The sequence below is a fragment of the Drosophila kikkawai genome, chromosome 3R (genome assembly GCF_030179895.1).
Source record: "Drosophila kikkawai strain 14028-0561.14 chromosome 3R, DkikHiC1v2, whole genome shotgun sequence".
NCBI lineage: Eukaryota > Metazoa > Arthropoda > Insecta > Diptera > Drosophilidae > Drosophila > Drosophila kikkawai.
The window spans coordinates 8,533,687-8,556,439 of NC_091731.1; the positions used below are offsets into that span (position 1 = coordinate 8,533,687).

General features: G+C 41.0%; 1 protein-coding gene across 1 annotated transcript; it reads left to right on the forward strand.

Moving 5' to 3' along the window:
• Positions 1 to 13,630: 13,630 nt before the first annotated feature.
• On the forward strand, positions 13,631 to 14,137 carry LOC108084339 (uncharacterized). The gene is made up of 2 exons (XM_017180499.3): positions 13,631 to 13,793; positions 13,850 to 14,137. The coding sequence occupies exons 1-2, from the start codon at positions 13,676 to 13,678 to the stop codon at positions 13,945 to 13,947; spliced, it is 216 nt and encodes a 71-aa protein (XP_017035988.1). The 5' UTR covers positions 13,631 to 13,675; the 3' UTR covers positions 13,948 to 14,137.
• The last annotated feature ends 8,616 nt before the right edge of the window (positions 14,138 to 22,753 follow it).

Genomic DNA, 22,753 nt, shown 5'->3' on the forward strand with positions numbered 1-22,753 from the left:
TATCGAGGCGGGTTAGGGATTTACCACCTGGAGTCTTGGATCTCGCTCTTGACCAGCCGGCTAGAGCCACCAGCAGCAGCAGCCGTTTTTCCTACACTCTGAGAAAAAGGCTTGGTTAATAAGGGAATTTAAATGATGATAATAATAAATAAGTTTTGTTAGGTTTATATGGGAAAATTAATATTGTAAGTGCATCTAATATTAGAAATGTTTGGTTGAAATAATATTCTTTTTCAGTCTTTTGAAGCCAAAAATTACCCTTTCGTAGTCATTTAAAATTAAAAAAAAAAAACGTTTTTATTCTTTTGCAAAATCTTGCAAGTTTTTCTTTGAGTATGGACGATCCCGAAAGGGTTTGGTATTAAATTTAATTGAGCTATATCTGTTTCGAGAATCGATTCGAGTTGGCATCTGCGGCCAAGTGACCTTTATCTCTTTCTCTTGCCAGGCAGCGTCTCTAATGTCTAGCGTAGGGCACGTGCCCAGCTTGACTTCGGGGATATTTTATGCTCGGGTCAGGAGCGTCAACTGTACCCAGGAGCGTCCTTGCAGCGGCCGTAAACAACAGCGACTGGCACCAGGTGCTAGCCGGACGGCATTTTCTTGGTCTTATCACTCGGTCCGTGGTCCTTAGCCTAGTCCTCCTTGGTCCTTTGTCCGGCTTCGAGTGCTTCGGCGACCCATTGTTCCGCTCTGTCGTCACCCGCTTTGTCCTGCGCAGCGTGCGTGTCCCTGCATCTTGGCCTATTGTTTTGATTCATTTTGTCAAATTTATATAAAATTTATTACAACTCACGGAGTCTGCGCTAGCGCGGCCAACCGAAAATCTTCTTTTAATGGTGTCAAAATATGAAATCGCAGGGGAAAATTCATTGGGCCTTATATCATGTATTAAAGGATCATGGTTGGGTAGTCAAGGATAGAGAGCAGGAAGCAGCAAAGAATCTATTCTATAACAGAAATTCCAGAACATTGTGATGGTTTAATTCGAAAGAAATTATCCAGCAGGAGGTATCCCTGACTTTTTTCTGAAAATTATATACTTTGTATAGTAGAATGAACCATTCTTTATTATTTGTTGTCCCTATACCTGGAACTAGCTATAATCTCTTACTAAATACTCTTAAATCCCTCTGGTATCCTTTATAGATAACAAGAATTTCTAATAAATTCCCATAGTTAGATTTAGATGCACGATAAAAATCATTTGCTTCCCAATTACCAGAGCATATCTTGCTAGGAAATCGACGCCCACGAAGAAGAGAAAATGTAATTCCACTGCTCAAATATCCTTGCAAATATTTAAGCCGGCCAGAGGTCAGTTCGGGCCAAAAAGCACGTGCCATTGTCTGAGTCCTCGAGCAGGTGATGCGTGAAATGCCGGCTAGACCGAGGTCGACTATTGTTTGGCCAGAAACACCCACAGTGCGTGCACGTATGCAAATATTTTCAAAGGCCAAAGGCAAGGGCAGCTGCAAGCGACCAAAACCCAAACAAAAGGAAGCAACAGGCAGGATCAAATAGGACCATGGGCCACAAATAAGGCCCACGACAAACAAAGGTGAAACGCTCTGAACCTGCTGCTGGCCAGGAGGTATTTGCATTCCTGCAATGGCCAAAACAGATGCATTTTACCGCAACATTACAGCACTATTTCCTTTAAAAAATCACACTTTAGTGTGAATCACTCTCTTCGATGTGGATTTATGGCCATAATAGAAGTGTTCCCAGAAAGGATTTGGTGTAAGAGTGGACCCTCTGACTTGAAATTCATTTTATGCCATGCAGATGTCTTCTTCGCCTCGCCAACAAAATTGAAAACTAACAACCACTTCTCTCTAACCCTTTCGGGTCGAATTGGGGATTCAATTCGGGTTCCGGATTCCTGATAATAATAAACAGAATAAACATTTGCGTAAAATTCACGGGATTGAACAATCTGAGAAATGTCACGGGCAAGCTGCAAAAACTTCAGTTGATCGATAAAACCAGCGGAATGAATACAGGGAGTGACATCTATCTTTGAATGGGTAAGTGTAGGCAATTTTCGCCTTGACATCAATGGGTTAATTCAGTTGTGAGCAAACAATATGAGGGCGCTAGATACAAATACAGCTGCCAATGAATTCACGCAAATTTCAGCATAGGATTATGTTGTCATGTTGTCAATATAGAGCAGATACTCCCCGGAGGTGGAATATATTATACAAATATGGGTTAGGAAACGTTACAAACAAATAACTTTATATTCCAAAATACATATTAGACATTTCACCACACCTCACCCCAGTAGATCTTTTGAAGACTTCTTTGATTACTCATGGCTTAAAGTCAAGCAAACTTGGCCAGCATGTGTTGGCGGCCACCTGAATTGAATGTGAAATGAGAGCCCAGGGAATGGTTTATTTCATTTCCAGAAGCATTGAATCATCATCAAGAATGTAAACCTCTTGCGAACCCGCACTATTCCGGCTTGGATCGCCCGCTGGCGATGATTCCTTGATTCTTTTCAGCCGAAAGAGATTTTGCTTTTTACCAAAAGATAAAAATAACAAAGAGAAAGAAGTCGGACGACGGCATTGTGCGTTGTGCGTGGAGGACAATGCTCCAAGTCTTAAAAAAAAGGAGCGGCACGAAGGACGAAGGACGAGAGCTGATCATGCGTGGTGTTATGTACGCTGTTTGCAGCCTGTTGAGGAAACATCTGCCCCGCTCAATTTTTTCTCTCCTTTCCTTTTTATGCCTCGTCTTCTGGTTGCTTGCTGGCTTCTCGGTATTGTTGCTGTTGTTGCTCTCGGCACGCAGGACCTCTTGGAACAGGATACTTACTGAAAGTAATGAGTAACATTGAAAAACCAGACTACACTGAAAGCAATGGTTTAGAAAAGAAAGAAAAAACCCAAAACTCAACAATTTATGAAGGAATTTTTTCTAATTGTAAACCTTAAATAAAATATGATTTCCACTTAAGTGTTATTGATATTTTCTTATATTTCCTAATATATATCCTTAAATCAATGGTTCTGCTATTTTTCTCAGTGAACACAACAGCGATGGCAGGCTGTACATGTGCTTCCTACTCAGTGCTAGCTCTGTACAGTCCTTGTGAAAGGACTCGCCTGTCATCTAGGAACAATGTCAAGGTCAAGCGGAGCGCGTGTCCTCCCCCGTCTACGACAATATATCCTCGCAGTTTTTTAATAGAAAAAATCTCTCAATTTAGTGAAGGCACATGCAGGATATGCGTATCCTGCTTTAGTTGCTTGTGCGGCATGTGCTCCTGCGCTGGCAGCTGTCACTGGCGATGATCGTCCTGTCGTTTCATCCTTGGGGCGTGCGTAGACTCAAAAGAAAACTAACAAAAAAATGAAGCCTAAGAGTACCAAGAGTGGGGAAAAAAATGATTTGATATTTTTTAGTCTATTTCCTGCTTCTCAGCTGCCGTCAATTAACATACTGTCCTGCACCCACATAATGTCCTCGGCCAGCAGCCAGACATCTGTCTGCACTCCGCCTCTCCACTATACTTATATTTCAATTCAGCTTTAGACAATATTTGGCTTCTGCCAATCCTTTTGCTTTTGTTGGGGACAATTGCCTTCGTTTGACGCAAATCTAATGCACAATACCAGGATTATCCTACATTCATGCGCAATCCTTTCATTGTCGTCCACATTTTGATACGCTGCCTGTGTTTTCGCCATGGTTTCTGCAATTTTGCAACTGTTTGGATGTGGAGTAAATAGGGGACATCTTTTGGCAGATGTTTTCAAGGGATTTGCTGGAAAACCAGAACAGCTTTAGATTTGATATTCTATGGGTGAATCCTACTTCTTATTCAATACCTTTACATTAATGCAAACTTCAAAGAAATACGAAAAAACAAGCTCTGAAGTCATAAAACTTATACAATTTCTTATTAATATTATATTTCTATCCTAATAATATTATAATTGAGGCAGTACAAGACAATACAAATCCTCTTTATGAGATATTCATATTCTACAATTTATTCAAGAGATACATTCTATCGATATTAATATTAGCCATAACTGATCAGCTGCCCATCAGAAAATTTGAAACAAATTCCAATTAACACAGAAAAAAGTTTATTGTGTCCCAGTGCGATTTCAACGAATTTCTATAATTTCCCGAACAATATCCATTTGTTTTCCATTTTTTATGGAACATGCTCAGGTGAAAAACACACATTTAGGCGTATTGATCCCCTGGGCAGAAATGACCATGTCCTGGCGTTCGTCCTTGGCCAAGTCCTAATCTCTAATCGCTCGTCACGCTGGCAGAAGCGGAGAAGGAGACGCTGCAGGACTCATTTGAGACGCTTTAGACCTGCGATAAGATCGGCAGGTTCAAGCCAATGGCCAACGGAGGAAGGGACGGACCAACTATGGCAGGTAGGCCTGCCCCATTGTCCTGCTCACGATTTCGTCCTGGCCAGCAACAGTCTGCCCATGGCAGCCGGCATTTAAAACGTTGCAATGTGCATTGTATAATGTATATCATAATTCTCCATGTATTGTGTCCGCGGTGTTTCCTTCTTTATGGTCGTCCTGCAGCTTTATCCTGTTGCTCGGGCTTATCTTGATTTCAATTGTTGCTTCCCGGGGCCCGAATTCATAGCTGTTCGTATTGGTTTTGTGTTCTGTATACTTTTTAAGCAGAGAATTGAGAAATTTGGGAAGATAAGGGATTGATTTGTAGGCTAGCTAGAGGAAAAGGGAGAAGCTAAAGGTATTTTGTTTTGTAGAAGACCAAGAATTTATTTGTAAAGTATTTTTAGTTTATATCAATATTTTAAATGGGTAAGGATGTTGTTCAAATCAAAAGTACATATTTTTCTATAGATAGATATCGGTTCATACCAAGTAAAAAATAAAAGTTAAAAAGTTTTCCTCTTCAATACATAAATAAAATTGAAGCCATGTGGGTTTTCTGTGTGATCTTCTATAAAAAAGCATTTCGAAAAGGTTTTCTTAAATATTCTGATCTTTATATCTATTCCTAAAAAGGTTTTCATTATCAGATTCTCAATAATCGATCCTTTGTTGTTTTGTTCTTCCATAAATTCCCTCACAAAATCCCTGTAATTTCCTTATCTACACCCATCCAATTATAAGTCCCTTCGCAAACATATCTTTCTGGGTGTCACCTTTCATCCTCAAAAGAGCAAACGACTTCCTTCCGATCATGCAAATTTTGGGACATTGAAAGTAGAGTGCAGGAAGACCTGCTCCGCAACCTTTCTGAACCTGTAACCGATAGTTTCCTGGGAAAATCTTTGACCCGCCCTCTTGTAATTTGCCGAGATCCGTGATCCCCGAATGATTAGAGTTGGCCAAAAACACAAAAACTTCCGGTTTGGAAAAAAAAAGAAAAAACGAGGAACAACAATAGAGGGGAAATAGGAAGCGCAGGATTCGAATACGGATACGGATTCTGGGTCCGCAGACAAAAGATGCGTAGGTACCTGTCACTGCGAACGACAGATGCGTTCCAAGGATGCACAAGGATGCGGAAGCGTCGAATCAAAACAAAACCAGCGAAATAGGTATGGGAATGCGAGTGCGAGTGCTCAGAAGGCGGAAATAACAGCAGTCCCGAGATCCCGATTTCAGTTCAGCGCAACAGTTGTCCCTGCTCTCCCGAAATCACAACTGTTCTCCCGGCCTGTTTTGAATTTATTTCCATTTTTACTGCTGCCATCCAGCATGTTGTTTTCGGTTTTACGTTCTTCTCTGGGTTTTTTTCCAGGTCCGGCATGTGCGAAGAGCATTAAGCATGGTCCAAGCCCTAAGAAGGATGGGATGCTGCGCTGCGGTTTTATAATGTCAAACATGTGTCCGCCGAGCCGCCGCGCATGCCTAATGAGGAGACGGATCTGGGAGGCTGAGAAATATGTATCCCAGGTCCTAACGGCAGTCGAAAATGTTGAAGGCACATTTCCATATTGATTCTGATTGAAAATAGCCAACAGTTGTTCATTTCGATGGCAGGAAGGGAAGAAATAAAATATTAAAAGAGTTTAAAATATATGAGAGTTCCAGCTTTAGTACAATGCTTTAATTCACAAAAATCCAGACTTTCTTCGATGATAAGCATTAGGCTAGGCAGTACTCTTAATAATCCAATTTATAAAGTTTCCCCCAATCTCTCCAAAGGTCCCCAAAATATAAATGACTCATCCCATTGCCCAGCGCCACTTCAAAGCCATTTACAGTCCACTCACAATTTGGCCATTTGCATTTGTCCAAAAACCACACGAAAATGGAGCAGTTCCATCGCATTGAAATGCCCGATGCGAATTTATTACGTTAAAAACCCCGGCTGCATGCCTGATTAAAGGCCAGTGCAGAAAATTAAATGTAACATGCCAAACAAAAGATTGAATCAAAATATGCATAAGGAATAAATATAAATCGGCCATAATAATGAGCCATACTCTGTCACAATCCAATTAAAGACAACTGAAAGACAAAGGCAGCTACACCAGCTACACCAACTCGAGGCTGGGAAGCGATCCTGGCCAGGGGCGTGATGATAGCATTTTAATGAACAAATTAAAAATCAATGCCCGCCCCCGCCCGATAATAACACGTACATTGTACTTAAATTAAACAAATCCCAACACAACCCACAAAATTTGTTGTGGCGGCCAAAAGGGAGTCCATAAAGAACTGTCGATCGAACACCGATCGTGAGAATGGAAATGGCGACAATGTCGAATGCCGAATGCCGCCGTCTTCTTCGCCTGCCTCCTGAACCCCATAAATCTTCATAAGCTTGTCACGTTTCCAGTGCAACAGCTACTCGTAAATATCTACCGGCTCACCGCTGACGAAGCTCAACCTCTTCCCCCAAAAAATGCAGGAAAAAAAATTAAATAAAAGGAGCCTCAGGTGCGAAGCTTGAATGCTCTTTATTTATTAGAAAACCCCATATAAGAACCCATCTGAATGCTCCCTTAGATGAAGGATATTCCTTTGTTATTTTAATAATTTAAGCATTTCATTTAAACTTATTTTTCAAATTATTTAATGAAAAAAGAGAGCATATTGAAATGTAAAGAAAATTTAATATAGTTATGATTCTTAAATTTAATGAAATTTCCTTAAAAATATATGCACTTTGATGAAAGAAGATATTGTAAAATATAATTATTTGTCCAAGAGGGATTTATTTTCGAGATACTTGTAGAAAAGGGCATAGCGGAGGAGCTTCTACCCGCACCAACAATTATTTTGACATCAAATAGCCGCGAACGAGAGTTTTGGAGCTGAAGAAGCGCTCTTGGCAGTGCCGTCAGCACTGCTCTTCGCCTGCGACTCCCTTCCAGCTCCCCGATCGTATAATGGTAATGACAATGGCAATGGTAATGGTGACAATAGCCCGCCCCACACAACCCAGTCCGAGCCCAAGCCCGAGCCCGAGTTGGTCGTGAGTGCGAGTGCCTCTTGGCAACACGTAGGGGACTCCTTACCCTGGCCGCGATGCTTTCTGGACTACCGTTTTTTTGTGGCTGTGGGATTGATTCTGATTTGGCAGTCGGGACACGTGTGAGAGTCGACGTCTCGCCTCCTCAATTTGTGGGCAACGTGCAATAAAATTCGGTTGTAAAAGTTGTTGTTTATCGTTAATGTTTTGCATTTCGGAAATGCTTAAGCCGCCAAGGGGGCGAATGTGGAAGGGATTGGGCGTAAATGAGCCGAGGAGTTCAACAACTTTTGTTGGTATTTGGAGCTTTGGCTGATCATGGGATAAGAGGGCTTAAATCTAGGTGATAGTTTATTAATATATTAAAAGGTGGAATTTATTGCCATAAAGGAGAGTAAACATTGTTTTGATTGCTTGTATTTATTTATCAATTGATTAATTATTTTCATTATTAAATGTTTGCCATATGATTGCTCCATTTATCTCAACCCAATTCTCACCGTGATTTCGCTAACGAGTCTATAACTTTCCTAGCTCTCCCCTCTTGGAATGTACAGAGACGCACACTTGGGGAGAAATCTTTTCCCAGGCGGAGAGGCCGAGCCAATAAAAAAAGTCGACCCTCACCAACTAGTGCGACTCAAGCGCTGACAGGCCCAGCTAGTGGTAGCGTCCAATTGGTAAGCCAAACAAATGCCGCCAGCGACGACGGTCCACTCCACTCCACTCATCCGCGATTGACATCTTCATCATAAATAAAAGTGAAAAACCTGCCGCTACAGTTTTCCAGAGATCTCAATCTGAATGTGGCAAGTGAATGCCAATCAAGGGGACAAACAAACCACCGGACAAGCGATATGTTGGGGCTGCAATCATAACATTAACAATGCCATTGACATTACAATTACAATAGCTATTACACTAACAATTACCATTTGAGCCGGCAATCGGGCCTAATGAAGACGTGTCCCGGCGGAGGACAACGCATAATTACTCCAAAATATTGCGCCTGTCCGCTAATGGGTCGAGCAAATTGTCTGCAGCTCCTCCAGACAGAAGCAAGTACACGGTAAGAAGCTAGAATAATTTTCAAGCGGAGCTGGAAAGTCAAGACATTTAAGGAAATCTTAGATAAAGCGTTATTTTTTAAAGTTTAATAAATATTTTTATTAAATTTTTCTTGTTATATTTATAAAGATGGCCCATACATGATGTTAGTATACAAAATATATACTCTACTCTGATATATGCCCTTACGGAATACGAACTTGAGAGCTTATAAGCGCAACCGAGAAGTGAAAATATATAGAAAAGGCTTCAAAATGTCTCACTTTTTGCTTTGTGAAGCATTATAAGTCCACACTTTTAAGAGCTTATTTTTCCGAGTGCATTTTAACGTGACGCACACTTAATTATCGGTGGACGGCGTGGCACGCCCGCCTCGTTTTGGCTAGGTGTTAACAAATTCATTTCACTCGGCAAACTGAGGCACTGCAAAGTGGTAACTGGTTTGGTTTCCATCACCATCTCCATCACGTAGCTCCCCCCAGAGCCGGAGCCTTCATCATCGCCCGCTTCCTTCACGGTGGCTCTATCGCAGTCACATGGCTCTGGGATCTGGAATCTTGAATCTGGTGTGCCAGGGAGGCGGCAACAGTATTTGCATGCTGATTAGCCTTCAATGTCAGTCTGGCCCCGCCAGACAGGTTGCACCTCACTTTCCCATGGGGGCCTGGGGTCTGGGCCCCGCCACAGGTCTCCTGCTCCAATTTTCAACACTTTTGACGTGCCTGTTAATTGATTTAGAGTGCTGGCCAGAGCAACTCCATCTCGATCTCCATCTCCATGTTGGGCCTATGATTATAGAGCGCCACTTGCTCGTTATGGCCAACTTTGGCTCTGCACTGGCCACTGTAATGACTCTGTGCCGCTCAAGCTACTGCTGCTGCCGGTAATTGTTGGCCATTTTACTCTACGTGTTGTCTCATGGGGGGTTGGCTGGGGTTCTCCCCCTCACTTCCACATCGCCTCCGGGTCGGAAATGTTTGCCTAACTGCTCAATCGTGCAGAAATGACAACTTTATTAGCAGCTGGTGGGCGGCAATGACAGGCAGTGTTGGAGTGGGAAATTTATTAGAAAAACGAAACTAAAAAGGGGTAAATTATAAAATTTTCTTCTAGTAATTTCTTGTATTTTCAATCAATTTACACGTGGAAAAGCTTTAATTTTCCCTAAAATATTAAAATCCAGTCGATTTCCTGGACAAGGCTTAACTCCCTCTTTAAGGCATTCCTTCTCCTGAACTGTACCCGCATTAGCTACTCTAGTTACGACAGATTTTTCATCTAGATTTCCTTAGGAAAACGGCACCATGTGCTGGAAATTTCCTTCATCGAGCATTCCGCGAAAACGAAAATCATTCCAGAGATTCAGAGTACAGGATCTGGGAACACCTTGCTGGGTCATCGGATTCGGCTCGCCACTATTCTTTTTTTACGCTCGACGGGAATCGAGGACATGTGCAAGAGCAGCAGCTTGCCGAGGGACGGGTCGGGTAGGTAGGTATGTACATATGTCCCTATAGGGATGTGCAACAAATGAAACGAATCTCAGAGGGTCGGCAGTTGGTGGCCGGAGTAGCAGGTACTTGGATTGGACTGCAGGATCAGCAGAATGCCGAGAGCAACAGGCTGTACTAACCCAAATGGATCCTTTTTTTAACATGCAGGAGAGATTTACTTTTGTGTTTTTACATTCTCTGTTTTGTTCTTCCCCGTGGCAGCTGCTAGGCGAGAGGAGAGCTCTTAAAAATGGCAGCACTCACAACACAGCCAGGCCCTAGATCCTTTTCCAGCATCTATATCTGAGGGTCGGAACAGCCTGTTGCTGAAGTGGTTTCTAGACCAATGCCTCCTCATTCCAATCGTGCCCTGACTAAGGTATTCCTGTAACCATTCTGCGATTTGGCCAACACCCAACGATTTAAAAGCGTCCAAATCATTATAGTAGTCATTGGCCACTTCCATGGAAGCCGTCTAGATCGATAGAGGCTCGATTTGTATTCGTGTCTGGATTCCGTATGCAAATCAGCCAATGTCTGGTTGGCTAATAATGAGTATTGTCTATGGCCAATCGGAATTTCTAGCTCTCAGGGGCTGGATTTCTAATGTTTTCTGAAGAAGATAGAAGAGGTGACACAGTCCAGTCATAGGAGATTCTTTGCAGTTGAAATTGGAAGCATTCAAAAGTTATTTGAAGAAGGGTTACATAAGCTGAACAGATTTAATGGGAAATAATTCCACTTTCCTTTTCTCTCCTTTTTAATGAGAGTTCATCCTTTTTTCGGAAATAATCATCAGCCAAGAAAGTGAATTGAGACACGACAACTCGCCATCACACTTACCTTCCTACCTTGATATTTAATCAACATTAACCAAAATTATAGACATTCAAAGGAGAACGAGCCAAAACCACTTTTAAAGGGAGAGCTTAAAAAATAATGCGGAATCTTAACGATTGGAATGTTTGCGGCATGCTGTCGCCCGTTGATGCCACACACGAAAAGTTACAAAAAATTAAACAGACTTGAAAAAAAAAGAAGAGCTGACGCGAAGTGAAGCCCGATGGTCACCGGCTGCCCTGGTTTTGATTTACGTATCCTTTGTTTTGTCTGCAGTCGCGAAGCCCATCAAAATCTGGCCGGTCGTTGGCAGTAGCAGCAGGTTGAAAGTGGACTATGTAAAGAAGCGATCAGCGTGTGGCGATCGGAGGTTTTTAATTACACAAAACCAGCAGTTGACATTTTCGAGGCCCGGCATATGGCACGCGTTGGGGCACAAAGGTCTACAAAAAAATTAAGCTGAGTTTGTTGACACTGGGGACAGCTGCTTCGGAATAGAACTTCTTTTTTAGGTAAATAAAAGAATGCTTGCTTAGAATTTCAGTAAACTTAGATGATTAATATGAGAGTTGTTAGAACATACATTTAGTTTAATTTAAATAAATCCCTAGCGTCAATTTCGAGCATATGGCACGCGTTATATCAGTCTCTATTGACACTTTGGGGCAGCTGTTTGGCCCAAATGTTTGAACAGCTTAAAGTTTGCCGAGCTGCTGTGTTAACATTGCGCAAACATCCCGCAAACGATACATAGACCTAGTCTTGGCCTGAGCATTTCCGCATCAATGTATTTCCTTTGTGGCATTTCCTTTTCTTTTCATTTCACCCCAAAAACAAGCCAAGAAGTCACAGTAAAAGGAAATCATTCTGCTTCTTATTCTTATTCGCATTTCTTACTTCCACCCCAGGAACTGTGACGACTTCTGTGTCCTTTTGTCCTGCCAGGAGTTATTTTTTCATTCCTTTGACAGACACATTTCATACAATGGCCTGGCATTGTGATGATTTTCCATGGCTGTTAAATTGATGGATTGCCGTGCGACTTTTGACACCATACACACACAGAATTGCAATTCCCCCATGGCCTTGATGTACTGTGGAGGAAACTCCTTAAGGATCTCCGAGAAAAATCTTAAGCAAGCATGCATAATGCTGGCGACAACTGTCACGGGTTCTTTGGATCCTTCGGCTCATGCCTGATGCTCAACTGACATTTACTACATTTTTTGGGGATTTATATGCGACAGTTTTATGGAGGAGAACGTTAAAGTTGTGCTAAGGAGCCAAGTATTAGGCATTGGAAGGCAATTAATGAAGAAATTCGTTTATACTTTGATATCAAACAGAGTGTAACTGATTTAGAATTTGTTTTCTGTGAAATTTCGAAATAAAAATTGATTTTTAATGTGTATATTTTTTTTGTTATTCAACCGATTGTTCAATCTATCTATGTCTATCTTTGATATATCTGTTAATCTTATAATAGTTGTTTTCTTAGAGTTTGTTGCGTTAATTTTGTATTATTTTACAAGTTGTATTTAATGTACAAAAGGGCATTACCTATAGTTATAATCATAAGTTGGTCTATATATAGAATACCAACATCTGGCTACATTCTAAGACACACTTGTTTCACTTGGCACACCAAGTGCACAATCGTCCACAAATGTATCTATTTCCACCGAGAAGTTTTGAGTTTCTCCACCAGGAAGATGGAGCGAGGCGGAGAGCAAGGGGACAGAGAGATGGCAGGGCCAGGAAAGCGGACGCAGCCACTTGAGAAATCCACCTGCACGACTGGAAACGATCTGCGATCTCCGGCGATATATACACATACTACTATACACTATAGCCTCCTCCTCTGCAGTTATTATTTCGGTTGCGTGGCTGCTCGACTACCTCGTCGTCCCGTCGCCGAAGCTGCTGTTTCTACTTGAGCACACTGCAGATTACCCGAGTTGAGCCCTTAAGTGTGTTCCATATCGGGTTTATCATTCGCTGTCATTGTCGTCGTGGCTACGAGACAGCCATACGCTTGACTGACCCAACGAACGACGACGAACGGATTAAATATATCATTTTTGTTCCTCCTTAATGAAGGGGTTGAGCCGAAGTCAGTTCGCTTCGATGGCCAGTTGGTTGGAAGCTCTCTCGGCCAACACCTGAAAATTGCAGCTTACCCAAAGAGTTCAGCAAAAAATAAATATAAAACGGAAACTTTGTTTCGGGGACACTAAATATGCTGTATGAAGAAAGTCCTGCCATGGATATGGGGCTCCGGGGCTGGTAATAAACCCGAGCGCAATGATTGATATTGAGGAAGTTGCCCTGCGGTCGCATTACAATTTTAGGGAGGCTTTACACTGAAAGTTTTTGGGAAAATACTTACAAGAAGACATTACTATATATAAATTAAGATAATAATAATTATTATAGTAATAGAAAAGGAAACAAAATTAACAAAGAGAAGTTATAACATTAAACACATATATTTAGAATTATTTTTACTTATTCATTTCAATTGTAAAATAGCTCAGTTCAGGTAAGTTTTAGAAAATATTACCTTTAAAATTCACCTCTTTTTTCTCAGTGTTTGCTAAATACATTTGCATCGCGAGGATTGGCCTAATAAAGTCCTTAGCAAAGAGTTAACAATTAAGCAAAGGGATGAAACCCAACAGGGTGACTTTGGAACAAGAATATAAATGTAAAATCTAGGATATATAGAACAATTTCTTAAATTAAAATTTGTTCAGAATATCGACATTATATCTTAGTAAGCCATTTTTTGTTAGTTTTACTATAGTTAGAAATTCCGTAAAATGAAGATAAGCTGGCAAACCTTTCCCAAATTGATCATTGTGCTGCCCCTTCTGCACTTTATTCTGGGCCAACGCCTTCAGGCCGAGTCTAAGGAACTGAAGCGTCGCAAGGAGTCGGGTAAGTAAATAAATTAATTTTTAATCATCAAAGCCAGGAATGGAGTACTTTGTCAGAGCAACCTAATGCGGAGAATGTAAACATCGCGTGGCTGATGAGGCAGCAGGAGAAGTTGCGAAAATCCCAAGGAGACACCCTGTACGGAAGGAAGTAAGCGCACACAAATTACCCCAAGCCCAAAACTTATCGAGCTGAAACGGAAGCAGAAAGTCAAGGTGCAAACCAAAAATCATTACACCTGTTCACGAACACAACAAGCCGCGGCGGCCGGAGATGTGAGTGTAGAAAGCGTAGAAATCGAGTGGACGAACGGCGGGGAATAAAAAATTTAACGCTCGTAGTTTATCTGCAAGGGGTTGAAGAAGTTCTTCTTTTCGGGTTTTTGGGGTAACTCTGTGTATTCTTTATTTTCGGGGAAAATTGGTCACGGTGTATGCACCGCTGTTACTGTTGCATGCGACAGGCGACACAAATGCAAAGCAAATGAAAATTAATAAACTTAATGAGCGGCCATCTGCAAGTGGTTCGTTCGTTCGTTCCACTTGTTGCAGGTGCGCAGAGGATTTTGCACGAAATTGCATTTTAATTGTTTTTCTTAAATTTCATTTTCGGGGGCATTAGCACTTTTGCAGCTGCCTTTCCTTGGCGATCGGAGAAAGGCCTGTTAGGAACAGGTTCATAATTTGGGATTCAATAAAAGGGTTCAAGAATATAGAGGCAGCTGTAAATAATTACGGTTTAGATAAAGGAAACTATTTCTAATCCTTCGAGGCTTATTTCCGTTTTGTATGTATAAAGAAACCTTAAGTTTCATCCTTAAGAAAACTGAACATCATAATTATCAGGCTATTTAATGCAAATTTTCAGACTTTAGCCATTGAATTTTATTTCTCAAATTATGTTAATCTCTTAAGCGACCCCCATTGAAAACAGTTTAATTAAAAGGGCCTTGCCTACTTTGATCATCTCAAGGAAGTCATTATCTAAATCCACCCCTTTTTATTTAAGTATACAATTTGCACGCCTTATCTGCTGGAAACCCGTATTTCCCGCTCCGAATATATTTTGCATTTCGGAGGGGATCAAAATTACGTCACTGGGATATTACTTAATCATACATTTGACTGGATACTGCACTCACATATATATAAGATATATGCTTAACGTAGGCAGAGCACCTTGCAGGCGAGTTGGGGGAAATCGAAGTGACAGTTGAGTTTATGAGAAAAGGAACCCAGTGCTTATTTTTCGGCAATGCGTCAGATGCAATTACAGGTGACGGGGGCAGAGGATATGACAGTGGGCGGGTTGGGGTCCGGGGCGATCGGGGTATCAGAAGATCGGGTCTGCTCGATGACAACCTGCAACTGTCAAAATGTCCGACAGTGGCAAAAACTGTCAGCGAACGGAGGAGAGACAAATGTGACGCCATATAAAATCAATAAATTATGAAAGCCAAGGGGCGGCGGACTCCATACACCAGTTGTTGCATAATGTATTCTAAGGACGCCAAAAGGGAGTGTCGTCAAACCGGTTGCAACTTTATAAGGACGTGTCCTTAGGGAATCACCTGCATTTGGCGTTGATTGATTTAGTTAGTCGGAAAAGAAAAAAAGAGAAGCTCACTCTCTGCCCTCGGCCGCCGTAATGAATTAATTAATGAAGGCCATAATTAAATTTGCACTTTGCTTCTGGGCCTGCTGTTGCATGTGCTAATATATGAGTTTTTAATTATTTTAGCAATTAATGCTGCTTTTTGCCAGGGCGCTATAATTATTTCCTGCCAACAGGATCAACAGGATATGCTGCTCATTTGTCAGTTGCGAAGCGTTAAATCGAGGCAAAAAAAGCAGACCAACTTCCTTCATCCGAAGAGGGGCCAACGAAAAACGAAAGACTCAGGCGACGAACTTGTTTTCAGTTTTTGGGGCGCCGAAAATTTCATTTTTTTCTGTATACATTTTCTGTTCTGTTTTTTCTGCAGCTGCTGCCACTCTTTTTATTTTTAATAACTTACCAAAGGTATTATTTTTTCTGAGGCCCGACAATAGAGGCCAGCTATAGCTGCAGCTTCAAGTGCAATGCCAGCTCACGGCATTGTTCCAACTTCGAGAAAAATTGTCAATTCCAAAACTCAATTGTCTGGAAATGCTTCACTTGCAGCAGGTACTCATAGATCTCTTTTTTCAGCCTGCATACATACATTTTTTGGGGGTGAAAACCCCAGAGAGATCTTCTTTCCACCATAGTTTTTGGCTCTGCTGCAGGTGGACAGCTCGATATGTTCTCATGCCTCTGGTTCGGTACAGTTATAAAACTGTTTTAGATTTTATTTTCCTTTATTTTTTGCCTTCTCAAAACGTGGGAATGGAGTAGCCAAAGTTGATGAATAGGTTTCAGTGTCACATAAAAACCAGGTGGAGCTGGAACTATCTATGAACAAGCATCGCTTGTGATTTTTACCTTTTTGATGGGTTTTAAGCTAGCTTAGGGATTTTATTTTGCAAATAATTTAAGACAACAATCTGTAGCAAAAGTACTTCCATTAAAGTTAAAATATTATTATTTATTTCTCGTAATTTGTAAATTTCCATTGTCAAACGCAAATTTCCATTTTCTTGCAGCAACATTTTCCATTCTCCCTTTCTTCCGATGTACAAATATTTGTGTTATGCATTAAATGGACTGTTTTCTGTTTGCCCACCTCGCCTGCCTAGCAATTTCACTGTCCATAAATATTTTCAGCTCCGGCAGCTGCTGGATCTCCGATCTGCAATCTGCAATCAAATGACTCGACAACTTTTTACAAAGATTTCTTAGGATTTTGGTTTCTCTTTTCCCGCTTTGGCTTAATTGTTTGCAAATTAGCTAATTAGTTAATTAAGACGTGATTACAATGCGAGTGGCAAGGGCAAGCTCCTACCCAGGGTTAGTAACCTGATTTGGGCCTTCACGAAACCATTTTCAAATTTAAAATACTTACAAATTTCCGCAATTTCGACTTAGATGAGATATGCAGAAAAACGGAACGCCAGATACAAAGTTAAGACAAAGCAGCCATAACCATAATGAAATTAAGCCAAGATTTGGAAACAATGAGCTTGAACAACTTAATTGAGACGTTGCGGCTGCGAGCCGGCTTGCTGGCTTCTTGTCATTTATTATCCACAGATTTTTACGGCTCCATTGTTTTTCGCTTATACCGAGAGGGGGCTGGACCCAAGAATAATAAAATATTAAACGGACGCTGCGGCGGCAGACGGGAAAGAGCGAAAGAACCGGCTTTGGCTAATTAGGAGCTTCGAGGAAAATATATGTAACACCGAAAACCAACTCGAAAATGTTTCTTTTTATGGACGCTCATCTCTGTGCATGTTTCTGTTGTCTCCGCTTTTTACCGCCACTTTATGATGTCGAGAGATTTTGCACCTTATGAGAAAATCTGGAGACCTGCCGGCCATCTCCGCATCTCCGCATCTGCGCAGCCGTTGACTTCGCTGCCAATCTTGTTAAACTTGCCTCAGAGCCGCATTGACACTTTGTTGCGCTTTGGCTCGTTACAATCCCAGAGTTTCGAGCGGGAAGTCTGTCTCTGCTCTTTTTTCTTATTTCATTTTTTAGTTTGTGAGGCTGTGTATTTGAAAGTCCATTTGGCTGTCAAAAGTGTTAATTTTTAAGTGCCTAGTGAGAGTTTTTTCTCCCCAGCGATCTCGGCTCTGGTCTTGGCCAAACAGCCACTCAAAGGCGGCTTTCATCTCAGAAGCAGCTGCCGTGTAATTGTATGTGCACCGTTGTGGGGCTTAATGAGAGCACGGGTTCAAGTGGCAAGTGGCTTGTCTATTTTTTATTTGCAGCATTCCTCGCCCCAAAAGTGAACTCATTAATTTGTTGCTCCAAATGGGTTGCCAACTTGACATTTTTCCCTTGAAGTTTCCCCCTAACATATGTTGGTTATTGACCCAGCTTTTTTGGCATTCTTGTGTGTAATTATCAGAAGATGCTAGGCACAAAAATTATACCTGAGACGTTATACCTGATAAGTAGAAATGAGAAATATTAAAAGGTTCTTATATCTATATTATTTTCAAAAGCTACTCTGAGTTCAAAATTACGTTTTTTCTTAGCATCAGCACATTGCAAAGATAGAACAAATAATTTATCGATCGAAGTCCAACTTTATCTTATTTATTCGTGTAATTTAAATACCAATTAGTTGTTTTTTCCTGTGCACTATATTTATTTCAATTTAAACTGCATATTTATCCCATTTAATCACTAATTAGTTGTTTACACATTAGTTTTCTACCTTAATACATTTATATTCATTCTGTGATAAACCTTGTTCATAACTAACGTTTTTCCCACTATAATTTCCTGCTCACAGCTAAATGCTACCCCCAAAAATGATGGCCAAAAACCAACAAACCAGTAAGCAATTTACATATATATGTTTTATGTTCTGCTCAGCTAATTGCAAATAAAATGCTGACCCCAATATTAAGCGAACAGGAGAGTTAGTTGAAAATTCCGTGCCATGTGAGAACCTTCTTCAAGATGTTCCCCAAAAAGAAATGTTGGCCTTCATATTTAATTATTTCAAAAATTGCATTTCCCTTCGTTCGCTTTTTGTATCATTTCACGTACATATTTGTGGCTGTGTATCCCGGTGAGCGAGTGTCATTAATTTGGCCAACAGGTGAAGGGCGTTGGGAGGAGGGGCAGCAGATGAGGTGGTTGCAGGAGGCCGAGCATGACAGAGGAATTGGACAAGATGTAAAGGAAATATTTTAATGTTACCGTTATTTTTCCAGCAAGGCAGTTGCTTGTCCCCGCCGAAATTTTTTGATACATATGTCTGTCTGTATATGAAAATATTTTTGCCCGCTTCTCAAGCCACTTGGAAGAGGCTTATAAGCTCAATTAAGCGGAGTGTAAGCGTGTCCCGAGCTCTGGACTGACAGTACATGGCACTTAATTGATCAGCATTTTGAGTTGCGTTTCAGCCAGAGTCCAGGTCTCACCATGGCGAAAGCAATCCAAATCCAAATTCAAATCCCAAAACCGATTCGAACGCATTATCATCTCCATAATTCAAATGCTGGCTAGGACATTGCATGACTCGGTGGGATCAGATAAAGAGCCGGCGAAAAATTGTTGGCCACACGAGCAAAAACCGCCGCACAAATAAATATGAAGAAAGGCGCAAATAAAGCTTTCCGTGGCCAAACGGTAGCTGCCAAACGCTGTTGACACTTTTTTCCCCCGACTTTCGGAAGATAACGCGATGCCCTGGGGCTCAGCGTGAGTCACACTGAACGAAAATATAAAGGGCAAAAATAAATGAAATCTTGAAAAGTAAAAAACAAGATGAGTTGCGCTTCATATATTCAGTTTGCAGCCAGGAAAACCTAGGAATTTACCCCTTTAATCGGCCTCAAAATATCGCTGAATTAGTAGTTGGGAATTCTAATGTGCAATAATAATAATAAATAAATTATTCATACTATTAATTAATGAAAGAGTTCTGCATTTAATAGCTTACATTTCTATATTTAACATATATTTTTTTAAGTGCATTGGCACTGGCACAGAGTCAACTGCAATGCCTCCTCATCGCTGATCACAAACGTCGCAGACGGCGTGAAAACTGAAAAACCGAATTCTCGTACGGCGAACAAAAGCAACGCAATTTCCATCCATGACTATGTGGAAAATAGTTACGTCCGTCTGACGGCGACTCACTGCACAGCATGCGCCAATTTCCCAAGAAACTTAAGTGGAGAGGGACCCGGGCAGGGCTTGGTAAATATTTTGCCACTGTTTTGAATTTAGATTTTTTTTGTTCATTTTTTGCTTTTTGTTTTTCTGCTGGTATGTCTTTTGTTCTGCGCCTGACAATCCAACTGGCAGATGCCACCGGTTGTCGGGGGAGTTGGAAAGTGGCAGAAAAGTTCAAGGGAAATGATCAGACAGTCTTGGTCTAAATATTTCCTGTTTAGAGACCCACTTGGGGGTCGAAGGCATAAATCACAGGATAGCTACCTAGAAGAGGTGGGAGTTATAAAGGTGTGGATAGGCAGATATTTACTGAACTTCTCAAGAACGATTATTCAACAGAAAATATTAATAGTCATAGAAGTGCTATACATGTCTCTAAGCATAAATGACAGAAGTGTATATTAAAATGGGGAAATTACACACAAACTCTGCTTTAAATCTTTCATAAAATAAACTGAATTTGCAAATGATAAAAGTAGAATTCCGACACAAGGCAATATTTTATACATCTTTTGGTAAGTATGTCAAATGCAATTCTCCTCCCTTCGTTGACTGCTCCACAATTAATCGTTGTCGCAGATACTTAGGGCGTTCATTACACGTTAACACTGGTGACGCCCCCAAAGCGGACCATCTTGGACGTGGCTCAATCGATTTCACGACACTCACACTGCTCCCTGAGGCTGCTGGGCTGCGGCTGCTGCTGCTGCTGCTGCTGCAATCCTGACCATCATTCATGGCAACTCGAAGACAATGCGTGGACATTTGCGCCTCATGTTGCTGCTGGCCCTAAGTTATGACCAACAGGCAAAACAAACAAATACTCGCAGCAGAAATCAATAAGGAGAAACGCCACAATAGGCCCAGACATTCTCCGTTGGCCTATTGTGCGTGTGAGCCTTCTGTTTACACTCGCGTCGATTGTCCCCGGCGGGGAGATATAGTAGCGTGAAATATCGCAATCGCAACAATGGCATCATATATTTCCCGAATGCGCATACTCCTCCATCCGTGTAATGTGTGAGTGCCACTCTTGAAGGCCCGATGATGCATGGGCGCCGCATCTAACGGGGACGCTACCATCTAGTGCCAAAGCATTTCGGACCGCCGAAAACAAAAGACTTGGACGACAAACTTGGCTCAGGGATTGGCCACGGCTGGGTTAATCGAAAGAGAGGGTATCCTCCCCCAACCACAACAGGGATTCAGAGATATATTTTATATTTCACATAATGTATTTAAATATTACAGTGTTTTGAATTAGATTAGTTAAGGAAAATATTTCTTTCTTATATTACTCATAGGTAAATCTTTAAATACTTGTTCTTAATTACATGTAAGTAGTAACATATAATATGGAATTAAAAGGATCTTTAAGATAACAAAAATGTATATAATTAGTACTTTCATGTTAAAAAAGGAAAATGCGTAAAATCATTGTAATTTAGTTTTAAAACATATTATAAATCTTAATCAACATCACCTTAAAGTTAATCAATCGTCACCCGATTTTCTGATATTCAAAGTTCTGCTAAGGATCTTTAGTTTAAATAATTTGTATAGATTTCGATAATATCTTCCTATAACATTTAGAATTCCATCATAATCCAATGCCAAGTTTAGCTACCTTTTGTTGTTCTACTACTCAATTTTGTCTTAAAATCGGCTTTATGATTATATCTGAAAAGTAACAGAACTATGAATGGAGTGGTGTATGGGAAAATTTCATTCATACCTCAATTTTCTTTAAACTTTTTTATTTCCCTAATTTTTATAGCTGAAAAACACACCTAAATCACAGCGTCTTGCTATCACCCCGCTCTATCATTTCTTCTTAAAAGTGTTCCCAAGATTTGAACCGCAGTCTAAACGTTTCTGCAGGCTGTCGACCCTTTCACTTCACGCCACTCAAAACTTAATGCGTACGTGCCTGACCACACAAAATATGGCTTAAACAGCGGCACAAAATCTCGGCAGACACAAAAAATCACACAACAGAGAAAGATTTATTGTATTAAATGCACGCATTTAGCGCCACTTAAGACGCCACTGGAGCGAAGCAGGAAGTCAACATAATTCTCATCAATATCAATAATACTTTTTGTTCGGCTTTCGTTTTTGTTTTTGTTTTTCCTTCTGCTGCCCGGCCACTTGTAATGATTGTTATGTTTATATTTTTGAGGAGAGCGACGTGAGAGCTTGGCAGTTGCAAGTTGCAGGTTGCAGGTTGCAGGTTTTCCAGTTGCCAGTTGCAAGCGCCAGCGCCAAACTTCAAATGACATTGCGCGAGGCTAGCAGAGGCGAGCACATCAAATAATACTACTAATAATAACCATAATAATAACAACAAGCAATTTCATAAAATGCTGCACGTCGAACCAGCTTCGATGAAGGTTGCCCAGCCACCAGCCTCGTCTTCGACTTGGTCTTAGCTTAGTCAGGTGAAGTCAATAACAAAAAGCCATGACAATAACAGCAAAGCAGCGGGAGAGGCAGCAGAAGCAGGCTATTGGCTACTGGTTTCCTGCATGCCTCAATAGAAGAGCCAAGAGGCCAGTAAAAAGTTATTTTCAAATTGATTTGGATCTTTCTGCAGTCGCACTTGGACAGAAGGTAAAAATAATAATAAAATAAAAGTAATTCTTATGTGATTGCTGATGAAGATGTATTAATAGATACTCAGGAACTCCTTTGTTAGTTTTAGTTCAAGTATAACTATGACACTAAAAATATAATAAGAAAAGCTTTAATTAATGATACAAACAATCAAACTATATGAAATTCAATAAATGTTACAATTACTTGTAGTGTTTACAAATTTCACTATAAATATTTTATTTTAAAAGCCATTTTCACCACCACCAAAGTACTTGATATTAAACTAAAAGCTTAACATTCGCTTGGTCATTTCCTTTTGGGCAATTTACCACGCTTTCCTCTGTGGACGTTCGCAATCAGTGTTCAGTAGCTGATAATTACGTTTCCCCGTGGTTTCCCTTTCATGGGGCGTTTTCAATTTAATTTGGCCCCGACCATCCTGCCCAAGACCTTTCACAATCTGCGACGCCTGGTCGTGTGACTTTTAACGCACATTTTCAGGCACTTTAACGCCGCCGAGCAGGGAGCACGACTCGCTGGTGGACCATGGACCACGGACCACGGACCCCGGACAGTGACGGTTG

Coding starts and splice junctions, on each gene's coding strand:
- LOC108084339 (XM_017180499.3), top strand. CDS start 13,676: ATGAAGATAAGCTGGCAAACCTTTCCCAAATTGATCATTGTGCTGCCC. Junction 13,794..13,849: donor GAAGCGTCGCAAGGAGTCGG/GTAAGTAAATAA, acceptor GTACTTTGTCAG/AGCAACCTAATGCGGAGAAT.